This window comes from Pezoporus flaviventris, unplaced genomic scaffold (assembly GCF_033815535.1).
Source record: "Pezoporus flaviventris isolate CSIRO_AGI_PZ_B2104156 unplaced genomic scaffold, CSIRO_AGI_Pfla_v1 ptg000031l, whole genome shotgun sequence".
In the NCBI taxonomy this organism is placed as follows: Eukaryota; Metazoa; Chordata; class Aves; order Psittaciformes; family Psittacidae; genus Pezoporus; species Pezoporus flaviventris.
Genome location: NW_026892579.1, coordinates 68,757,027 through 68,768,273, shown reverse-complemented (window position 1 = coordinate 68,768,273; position 11,247 = coordinate 68,757,027). Strand labels below are relative to the sequence as shown.

The 11,247-nt window shown below is 49.8% G+C and overlaps 1 protein-coding gene across 2 annotated transcripts in view; it reads left to right on the top strand.

Annotated features, from left to right (window-relative positions):
* Positions 1 to 1,836: 1,836 nt before the first annotated feature.
* Positions 1,837 to 11,247, top strand: part of KIZ (kizuna centrosomal protein) — a 45,519-nt gene continuing 36,108 nt past the window's right edge. For both annotated transcript variants that reach the window (XM_061461756.1, XM_061461757.1), the window contains exons 1-3: positions 1,837 to 1,972; positions 7,145 to 7,207; positions 8,380 to 8,536. In XM_061461756.1, the coding sequence (XP_061317740.1) occupies positions 1,854 to 1,972; positions 7,145 to 7,207; positions 8,380 to 8,536 (339 nt within the window). In that variant the 5' untranslated portion in view covers positions 1,837 to 1,853. The remainder of the gene's footprint in view (positions 1,973 to 7,144; positions 7,208 to 8,379; positions 8,537 to 11,247) is intronic.

The window sequence follows — 11,247 nt, the reverse complement described above, 5'->3', positions numbered from 1 at the left end:
GTGCTGAGGCGCTGGCACAGGGTGCCCAGAGAAGCTGCAGCTGCCCCATCCCTGGCAGTGTTCAAGGGCAGGTTGGACACAGGGGCTTGGAGCAAGCTGCTCCAGTGGAAGGGGTCCCTGCCCGTGGCAGGGGTTGGAGCTGGAGGAGCTTTGAGGTCCCTTCAGCCCAAACCAGGCTGGGATTGCGTGATGTAAATTTGGTTTATCTCAGTTTGAGGATATTGAAAACCACTGGAACAGGGATATGAGGAGCCTGGCCCATGGCAGCCTGGAAGCTCCGGAGCCTCTGCTGCTCCCTCCCAACCACAACTGACACTGTTGTTGCACAGAAGTTCTAATGAAGAGTAATTATGATGATACTGTACTAATTGTGCCCTGATTGCTGCTCTAATCATGCTTAAGCATTTCCCAGCTCTGTGCAATTTTTCCTATTGATGCGGTGTCTCTCCTCAAAGCCAACCACTGGTGGCGTCTGAAGGTGCTCTTGGAGCGCTGGAATTTACTCACTGATTTGGCAACCGGCTCTCAAAGGGATCCAAGTTTTTTACCTTGAGATGAAACAAAAGCACCTTTATTTCCTGTTTCTTTACCAGCAGGGGCTGGCCAGGGCTGACCCCGTGGTGTGGCTCCTTCCGTGGATCCTGGTGCGAGGACACGGACGAGCTCTGCCCGCTGGAGACGTGGGACCTCAGGGGAGCCGGGGTCGGGATCTCACTGGGATGCTCGATCTCTGTGCAATGGAAAAAGGCCGCTTGCACTTTCTGGTTCGGTTTTGTCCTGAAAGCCACAGTGTGCAGTCAGCTTGGTGAAAGTGATGCGCAGACAGACTCCACAACTGGTTAAAGCTGTAAAGTAGGTACGCTTTTATTCAGCGCTGAGACGCACGGGGGATCGCTCCTCCAAAGGCATGCGTACCTCAGTGTTGTTTCCCTCTACATTTATTCTCTAAAGTCACATATATTCATGAGGTTGCACAATAAGCCTATACATATTCATGTTCTATCCCTGCTTCGTAGTATAATGAGCTAGAAGGTCCTTTGTGCCTGCGCAGCGCTCCCCCTGGTCATGGGCGAGGGGCTCACGATGAAGTAAATGAGTCTTCCTCGAGCCTGATCTTTTCACCTCTAGCCCTCATGCGTGCTCTTTAGGAGTCTGGTCAAAGTCCAGACCACAAAGCTGGTCTTCACTGGAACTAAGTAACTCTTCCTCCCCCTTACCAGTCTGTTTCTCCCCCTTATCAGTCTGTTTCTCCCCCTTACCAGTCTGTTTCTCCCCCTTATCAATAGCCTATAGTCCTGGTACTGCATGGCATGCTTGACAGGTATTTGCAAACAGTGCTTTCTGTTGAAGAGGCAGAATTCCCTTATCCCCCCTTGCACACGCCCCTGTACATCGGTCAGCCCTCTGCACCAAAAGCAGCGGCTAACGGGGGTCCCTGTCGCTGTAACTGCCGCAGCTCCCCGTTATCACGGGCACTGATGTCCCAGCGCCTCTCAAAGGCCCCGTTTCCCTTTCCCCGGCACGGGGATCACCCATCGGCCCACCTGGGCTCTGCTCCCAGCACCAGCCGCCCGCAGGGCCCCGCAGCCGTTCCACCGGCCGCGACACCGAAATGAACGCGTTTAAAGCCATCGCCCCCCAGCTGCAGGAAGAACGCGGGTTTACCGGCTCCGCGGACGGCAGCGCCCGGCCCACACCGCGGGCTTGGGATGCTCCGGTGGGAGCCCGGGGCAGGCCGCGGCGGGAGCGGCCCGGTGCCCATGGCAACGCGGGGCGGGGCGGGGCTTCCGGGGCGGGCCGGCAGCGGTGCACGGCGGGAGCGGGGCCTCGGGCACCGCCGTCAACAGCGCGGCATGAGCGGCACCGGCGTCCTTTATGGCGGCGGCTCCCGCAGCCCGGGGCCCGGCTCCCCCCTGCCCGGCTCCCCCTGCAGCCCGGAGCTCGGCTCCCCCGTGCAGCGCCTCTTCCGCAGGTGAGGCACCGAGCGGCCCTTGCGTTGCGCTCCGCCCTCCAGGGCCCCCGCTGGGCCTCGCCCGCCGCTCCGGGGAAGGGCCGTGAGGGGCGCGCGGCCCCGCGGGCTCCCCCAGCTCCCTCTGCCCGTCCCGAGGGGACGCGCTGCTGTCCGGGCCCTCCCGGGGGTCCGGGTACCGCTGATCCTGCGGGAGGAGGGGAACGGGGTGCTCGGGTCTCGGGGGTGTTACCGGGCGGGGCTGCCCCTGGTCCCCCGCGGTGACGCGGGCAGGGCCCGTCTGTGCTCTGCTGCTTCAGCACGGTCCCTGCGCTGGTTGGTGTTGGGAGCAGGGGCAGCCAGGGCACCCGCAGCGCCTGACCGCTGTGTTCTCTGCTGCTCCGGGGGCACAGTGCTGCGCTGGGGTGCTGGGGTCAGGTTTAGATGGAGCTGAGGAACAATTCCTGCCCCAGAGGGTGCTCAGGCATTGGAACAGGCTGCCCAGGGCAGGGCTGCAGTCACCGTCCGTGCAAGGGTTCACACCCCGTGGAGACAAGGCCTCAGTGCCATGGGTTAGTGGTGGCCTTGGCAGTGCTAGGGGGCAGTTGGACTGAGCTTAAAGGGTTTTTCCGACCTGGCTGGTTCTGTGGGGCCATGAATGTGGTGGTGCAGAGCTCTCACTGCCAGGCTGGTGTGCTCCCGGAGCACTCCTGGCAATAGTCACTTTGTCACTTGTTACTTTAACCAACAGGCAAAGACCGTCAGTGCTGGTGTCTCAGTGCAGGCCAGGTGAATGGACGTGCACAGATGCCTCCCTTATCGGTGACGTTTCAATCCTTAATAGCTGTTATTTTGGGTGTTTCCATTTACAGGTGCTTTGGGGGATGTGGCTTCAGGGAAGAAGCCAGTGGGTGCACAGGGGCCGTGGCCTGGGGGATCTCAGTCACCAGTGGCTCCTCAGGAGCTGCACACCATTAGTGATGCTCCTGGCCTGTTACTCGCTGTATTAACCGCAGTAGTTGGGGTCAGTCAGCACTTTGTGCCTGCCCAAGGAAGCCTCTCAGGATCGCTGCTGACAGGGAGCTGGTTGTTTAAGCAGTGCCTATTTTCTGTCCAGGACAGAACACTTTGGTTTCTGGGTCTCAGGTGTGCAGTGTTAGCAGAAATAACAATGCTGTGGCCACAAGAAGGGAACCATGTGGGTAGATGAGTGCTTCTGCCAAGCTGCTATGTGTATCTTCACTGGTACCCTGTTCTGGTCTGGAACACCACAGGCAAACTGGCGTAACTTGCTGTTTAAAAGACAGAGTAAGGCTATCCAAAGTGTGTTTTGTTATAGAATCATAGAATAGTTAGGGCTGGAAAGGACCTTAAGATCACGCAGTTCCAACCCCCCTACCATGGGCAGGGACACCTCATACTAAACCATCTCACCCAAGGCTTCATCCAACCTGGCCTTGAACACTGCCAGGGATGGAGCATTCACAACCTCCCTGGCCAACCCATTCCAGTGCCTCAGCACCCTCACAGGAAAGAATTTCCTTCTTATATCCAATCTAAACTTCCCCTGTTTCAGTTTTAACCCGTTACCCCTTCTCCTGTCACTACAGTCCCTAATGAAGAGTCCCTCCCCAGCATCCCTATAGGCCCCCTTCACATACTGGAAGCTGCTATCGGGTCTCCACGCAGCTTTTCTTTTCCAGGCTGAACAGCCTTTATTGTCTAGGAATTGCATGGAAAGCTGTGTCCCTTGGTAGGGAAGACACTGCCTAAATTGTGGCATTAGAAAATGGAGAGGGGAGGTTAAAATCTGCATGTTCTAGATCAGGAGCTGCTTTAAGCTCTGTCTTTGTGTGCACATATCACTCATGTTAGGAGGAGAGGTGTCTTGTGCTCCCGAGAGCTTGGTCTGTGTGACGTTTGGTCACCTCTTTCGTAGCTTCTCCGTTGTCTGAGCTAGGGCTGAGCTGGTGCTGCACAAATGGGCTGTCCCTCTTCAGCTCCTCTGAAACCTCTGGGCACGTAGCACGCTTCAGATATCAGCTCCTCTGCCCAGTTCCGTTGCACCGAAAGGTTTGGGAGTTATTTGTACTTGGTGGTGCTGACAAACAGGAGTCCTTCTGATGCCAGACACCAGCTGCGTGCTGCTGTCACCTCTGGGATGGTGCTGCAGAGGCAGTTGCCTCTCCAGAAGTGATCTTTTATCTAAACAAGTTTTTAAAGTGTGGAATAGGAAATCCTTAGTAAATCACTGCGGTGCTTCAGCTTCGGCATTCTGCACTGATCTGACTCCAAGTCTGCTGTTCCAAGACCTGAAGTACTCAGTAGCTGTTCCACCCTGGGCTGCATCCTGCTCCTGTTCACAGCTGTGCTTGAGCAAGAGGTCGAATGTGGTGGGGAAGCTGCTGCTTGGCTGTTGGTGAACTTGAAGGGAGTCCTCATGAGGATTGCTTTTCCACCTCTTCTCATATGTCTCTTCTTAAAATCTCTTCTTCTTAGTTCTTAAGAGCTAAGTATCTTAGTTCTGAAGTGCTTGAGAAATTAGCTACCTGATGCATGCTTCTGATAGTCAGCACGGGCTGCCTTGAAGCTTGTGATTTAAGGTACACCTATGGGGGTTTTGCACATATTGGACTCCATTGGTCAGTTTTATTTCTTAATACTGGTCCTTTATCCAATCTAAATATAAAGCTACTGCGTGCATAGGTCTCTGTGCAGGTCAGGGGTGTCTCTTGTGTGCCGAATGATAACGGATTAGGTTTGAGGTGTCAAAGATAATAAAGGAAATGGGGTGGACAGTTTACCCTGTGTTTTATACAGCCCTGACCATGTTGTGATTACTCAGCACTTAATCTTTGGTGATTGCTGGTGAGAAAGGCAGGGTTTGAGTGTGTGAGTAATGGAGTAAATGAATTAGGTAACTAAGTGCTGTACTTAACACTGTGACTAACTTTGCAATCAGCTTTGCTTTTCAGACAGGGAGGCCAGATGCTTCAGGCTAAGGGTGATTTGCTGTAAACTGTACAAATACTGAGATGTCCTGGACGGAGGATGTAAACCAGGGAGGATTATTAGCTTCAGACATACCTGCTGGGGTCAGTTCTATGTAGATGAAGGTGTTAAACGGGCCCCTTCTAACCCAGGGGCCCAGTGTCTTGAGCAGGCTCTGGTGGATGCAGCTCGGTGCTCAACAGTTGATTTAATGTCAGATTGGTGGAGAAAAACAACCATGAAGAGAGTGTTTCTTACTGCTGTGGGAGGATTGCATTGTGCCCAAGTGCTGCACAATTTTCTGTGCACTTATCTCAACAGGGTGTCATGACAGGAGTACCGTTATTCCTGCATTATGGATGCAGGACTGAAGCACAAAGAGACGAAGGCCTGGTGTCTTGGAAAATACCGAGGCATCTTCACTCTGCTGGTGTAAATGGGAGGTGAGGGATCAAATATTGCTGCAGATGGATGCCTGGTGGAATGCCAGAGATTAGAGAGAGCTTGTGGCTGAGCAGGGAGGTGAATTTTGCTCCCAAATCCCAACCTAATGCTCTTTCTCTGTAGACTGGAGATTCGGGGCTGTTTGAAAACGAGCCACCTGGATCCTTAAAACCTTTGGAGGTATGTTATTTGTGTTCATCTGAGGAAAAAGGTTGATGAGCAACTGTTTGTGGGGTTTTAGTGCAAGTGTGTGAAGAGCTGACATAGTGGGGCAGGGAGCTTTGGGGATTCCTCATGTAAAAAAGGAGGCGGTGCAGCAGAGTGACTGGAGCAATCCCTGTTCTGCTTCAGGCTTCTCTTCAGTCCCTGACACACAGAACCTTGCCAGGACCTGGGCAGGCAGATCCACAAGCCAAGTCTTGGTTGCTCTGCTGCAGTGCTGGGGCAGAGCTGTGCTGCAGAACAGCACGAGCTGTGCACTCACCATCCCAGGCATCCGTACCGGTGATGCTGAGAGGCTTTTATCTGGTGCTGGTTTTGTATTGCTTTGCCTTGAGGAGACCTTGCTTGTATGTTCATGCGCTGTCTAAATAGCTGTAACAGCCTAGTGAATGGGATGCTGAAAGCCCACGCTGGCAGAAAGGAAACTTTCAGGAGCTGAAGGATGGGATGTGCTACCCCGGTATCGGAGAATGAGAAACAGGACTGGAGCCAATGGCTGTTCATGTCCATGGGCTTTTGTACCCATCAGGATATCGGTGTTCTTCAGAGTCAGGAAAATTACTTCTAGAAGTGTAAAAACAAGATCTTGAAATCTGCTTTTACTTGGCTGTCTGTCATGTAAAAGGAAATTGAAAGGATGAGATCCCAGATGAAGCGTGGCTTTTAAATTGCATACATGACACGAAACCCTAATCTTGTTTCAGCCAGTGGCAGGATCAGATGGCTAAAATGGATGCCTTGATCTCGGAGTAAGCAGCAGAAAGGGTCTCTTCTCCTGCTTCCCTCTGTGCCGGGCAGCCAGGAGGAGGTGGCTGTGTGTGCCTCAGTGTGCAGGTCCTTAGGCTAATAAGAATTTGATCTTATGTTTCAATTAGCAGCTTGGGGCACTGCTTTGGTTGCTGCAGGGTTTGTGATGTGAATCTTCTGGAAGCTTCTGTCTTAACAATTGATTGTTTTAATGTAGAAACTTGAAATTAAAACCACATTAAAGTAAAACCCATAAACCACTCATGGCATAGTTGCTCATCTTCAGGTGCAGTTTGTAATTACTGACTAGTCTCAGCTTTACTCCTCCTCCTCACAATAGATGCTCTTTGGAATAGATTGGCTATGGAAGCCTATGGAGTTTGTCCTCCAGCAGCCTGATCATCCCCACGGGCCTTGTGTTGCTTTGGGCAGATTCAGATGGCACATGGCATTTTCTCAACCGTAGATACCTGGGGTGGTTACTTCTGCCTGTTCCCCTCCTGTGGGTTCTGGCAGGTTGTGCTAGTAGATGTACTTGGCTTTAATGCACAGATATGAAACGGGTGCTTGATTTTAAGTGCAAACTGTTAGATAGAGCACTTGGGTAGCACATTGGGTCTGTAAGCTGGGAAAGAGTTGGGACTTCTCAGAACCCTATTTTAACATGCTGATGCCTTCCCGTGCCGTGTTCTGGGAGGTGTTGTGCTCTGTACAATGCTTTGTTTCCTGCTTTTGTCAAATGTAAGTTGTGAAACAGTTTTCTCTTACTGTATGTTGTTTGTTTTCTTCCAGTGAAGCCAAAAGAATGGAATTACAAAGAAACCTGATAGAATACAGGAGGTCGGATGCATGCCTGTAAGCCTATTCAAAAGCTTCTTATAGGTTATTTTACTTAGAAAAACTTGGGTATTGTGGAATGCTTTCAGAATGTAATTTTGAAGGGTTGTTTTATAACCAGCTTAAATTCATATGTTAAGTATAATGTAAGGTTCTTGTCTCTAAGTTATTAATGAAATAACTTCAGCAATAACAGAACTGCCTTATTCTGTTAATGCTAAAATATTATTATGTTGGTAGTAACCAACAAGAAATTGGTTTTGTGCAACTTCTATAGAATCACTGTAGCATAGTTTGTGCTACAGAGTCCTGGGATCCTATGGTCTGAAAGCCTCAGGAAATCCTAGCAGATATTCTAGGGTCTGCTCCTGCTCCTTGGATTTTCTGCATTATCTGTTAATGTAAACTGTATATACAGTCTGTACCAAACCCCACCAAATCCTAAACTATAAACCAAAGGGATATAAACCACAAACCAAAACGCACAGCAACAAAAGAGGGCTGGAAAGTGCCTCAGCCACTGTTCCATTCCTCTCCTCAAATGGGTTTTGTAAAGTTCTTGAGGCAACCTTTCCATCTTGGCTCGAGGGACTGAGGGCTAGGTGCAGTACTGGCCAGGCCCCTTGTGTGGCTGGCCTGTAAGCAGGTAAGGAAGTAGATCTGGCTGGAAGTGGATGTGTGTTTTGGGTGGATGAGAGCTGGTTTAGGTGGATTTTCAGCTGGATGACTCCTGGCCTGACCTGGCCGCATGGCAGATAGCATTGGCACAGAAAAGAAAAGCTGGGAGTGAGAGATCCCTTTGGTGGGATTTAGATCAGCTTGAAGCAGTTGTGTAGACTTAGCCCTGATGTTACAGTTGGGCTTCCAGAGCACATTCTTCTAAATGCAGCTTTCATTTGGATTTCATGAAATAAGTGACTGAACCGTAGTCCATTTAGAACAAATTTGCAAGAGTTAATGAATATACTTTACCTGTTTGAACACCAGGCCCCCTGTCCAAAGCTGAAGTTACGTAGCAGGCATCCTGTCAGTTGTATGAGGCTTTGGATGGTTGTGAGAAAATTGTCTGTTGTTTTATGGGGGGCAGCTCCCACAGAAGAGTTAGTTCATGTGTGTCTGGGGAAAAGGGGCTGTAATAGCTGTCTTTGGGTTATTTTCATGCTCAAGTACAGTTTATTTTTCCTCTGTAGAATGAAACTAAAATACATGAAGCTGAAAAACTACTTGAAAGAAGTACAGGAGCGCCAGGAAAGAGCTCGTCTGCGGAACCAGACCCTGCTGGAGGAGTTTGACCAGTTTGAGGCTCAAATGAAAGCTTCAAGCTTGGAGATGACTCAGAAGATGGAAGTAACTTTCTATAAGACCTAATGTGCTAGTGTTTACTGCTGTTACAGGGTGGCTAAATAGGTTTTGTCTGAGCATTATACACATCGAGGCTGCAGATGTTAGTGATACCTCATTGTTTGTTCTGGAGTGCTTAAAGGGGTAATGTTGTGGAATTGAAATGAGCCCAAACTGCTGATATGTGCTGCTGCAGAGCCTGCTGTAACTGCAGAGGTCGTCAGCAATGCTTCACAGAGCTCTGTGCAGTCTTCTAAGTGAGCCTCTTTGGAAGCAAGGGAGAACAGAGATCAGAAAGATGTGGAAACGTGTTTGGAGCCTTAGCGATAATAAATCAGGGTTGTCTAGGTTAGGACAAAAAGACTTGAGTTGTAATAGTTTCATAAAGGCTTTGTTATAAAGCTGTAAGTTTAACTGTAGTAAAGCTTTTATTACTCACAAATATCAAATACATGTTGTGGCAGTTGTTTCAGGACATATTTCTAATGTAGCTGGTGTGAACACCCTGAGTACCCATAGTCAGTCCTGGCCCTGCTTATCACTGATGCCACTGATACTTGGAGTTTTTTGGGGGGCAAGATTTGGGAGGGAAATGTGCTTACTACACCTGCTGGCAAGGAACAGCAGCACCTTCAGGAGGGTTCAGCAGGGGCTATGTCTGTCCCTTGGCCATTCCCCTGTTCTAACTTGCCAGAAGAGAGGAGGGAAGGAAACAAATCGGCTGCGGGATTTTAGGCCCCTGTGATGTGGTACTGACACAGCCCCTACTTTGTGTGGCTCTCTAGAGCTCTGCTGGGATTGGGTTTGTTTCTCTGGGATGCTGTTTGAATTGGGAGGGGAGCAGTGTGCTCAGGGTGAGCCGTTCTCCTCCCTCTCTTCTCTTCCGGGACAGGCACAGCTTGATCCGAAACGGTAAAACGTAGACTGTGATCTTGTAGAAGGATGTGTTGAAGAGGAGGAAAGAATTGGGCTGCAGTGTAAAACCAGGGGGATCGGAAGGGGAAAAAGTGTGAAGTGATGTAGAAGTTAGAAATCAAATGAGCAAACCTTACTTTATAGTAGTTTTTGAAGTTTTTATCTTAATATGCTCTGGAAACAGCACACCAGGAAGTGTTATTGGAGCTTAGTCTGACTAGGGATGTAGAAGCAACAAAGTGCTTTATTTTATGTGGTGTGTTTTTTCCTGTGCTCTGGTTTGGCTTTCACTAACTGCATCACTGTAAAGGGCAAGAAACCCTTTGTGTGCAGTTCTTACATTAGAAAAGTTCCATTTTTTCAGTAGCTAAATGTACAACCTGAGGTGTGAGCCTTGTTCCTCTCTAAAAATCATCAGTGCTTTTAACTAAGGGTGTTAGTGCAGCATGTGGTCCCTTTTGAATCCTCAGAAGCTGCTTGTCACATCACTATAATGTGACAACAAGCCTCATACAATTTGTACTGTGGCTAAAACAAACAAACCCACCCCAAACTTTTTGGGGTTGATGTTAGCTGTTGACTAAGGCTCCCTCATAAATGCTGGTAGGTTTGCAGGGCCAGCTGCCACGTGGGAGGTGCTGCCCTTGGCTTCAGTGAGGGTTGTTGGCTCATCCCCTGCCTTTGGAAGTGAGGAAAGAAGCAGATCTCTGGGGGCAGCAGTTCCTTCCCACGCTGACAAACCAGTGGCCTGGTGGGTACCCCATGGCTGTACACCCACGTTAACAAGTGCCTGGCACAGCTAGAGCCCAGCAATGCCTGGTGGATCTGGTGATGCTCACAGAGCCCCTTTTCCTTGGTTACCGGTTGATGAGAGGCAGTTCCTGGAGGGCTGTGTGGTTTCCCCCCTTTTCTTTTCTCTTTTCCCTCAAAGCCAAGCAGGACAGGGGTGCTCTGATGCAGGTTTACTCCTCCTTTTATGGATGATCTTTTTCCCAAGCAGCCCTACCACACCCCAGTTTGAGTAGTGATAGGTTGTAATGTACCGGCTGAGCCGTGGTTGTGCCACGGGTTGATCTGGGTGCAGGGTTCCATTCACTGCTTCCATTTTGATGTTCCTGTGCCATCCATTTTAGTTTTGCCAGGTTAGACTCCTCGTTCTGAGCTGTTCACAAAGCCCAGGTTACGTAGCCTCTGTGTCATGGTTCTGAAGAGCCGCTTGTCATGGATTGCATGGGAATTATGGAGCCTGTAATGGTTGAATCCATTCTGGAAGTACACAGGAGGACATGATCACTGTTTTTCTCTTTTCCTTGAGGGAGAATGCCCTTTAGGAGTGCTTTCATGACTGTGCATGTTTCATTATGTGGCTGTAGCTGACAGAACTTCTGTTGTTTCTGAAATACTCACTTTTCCCCCCGTGTTTGTGTCACTTGTGTCGAGTACAAGTAAATCCACGTCAGCTTTCAGGGACAGTCCTGCAGTTACATGGGAGTTTGTTCTGAGCATCTTTAGGATGTGGTTAGGTTCTGTTTCCTCAACTCATGTTTACAGCTTTCTGAGCAGTTTCTGTTACCTGGGCAATAGCGGAGTCACTGAATGCGCCACTGGAGTGGAGAGCAGGGCTGGTGAAGTTAATTGTTTCCAAGCCATATTTTCATGCATATTACCTGGTGCAGAGTAGGTCCTGAAGTGCTTTTATTCAGGGCCGATGTAACTTGTTATTGGGGTTTACGATTATTAACAAACAGGATTAATTATAGGTGCTGCCTGTGCTTGGCTTTTAAGCAGTAGTCCCACAATGA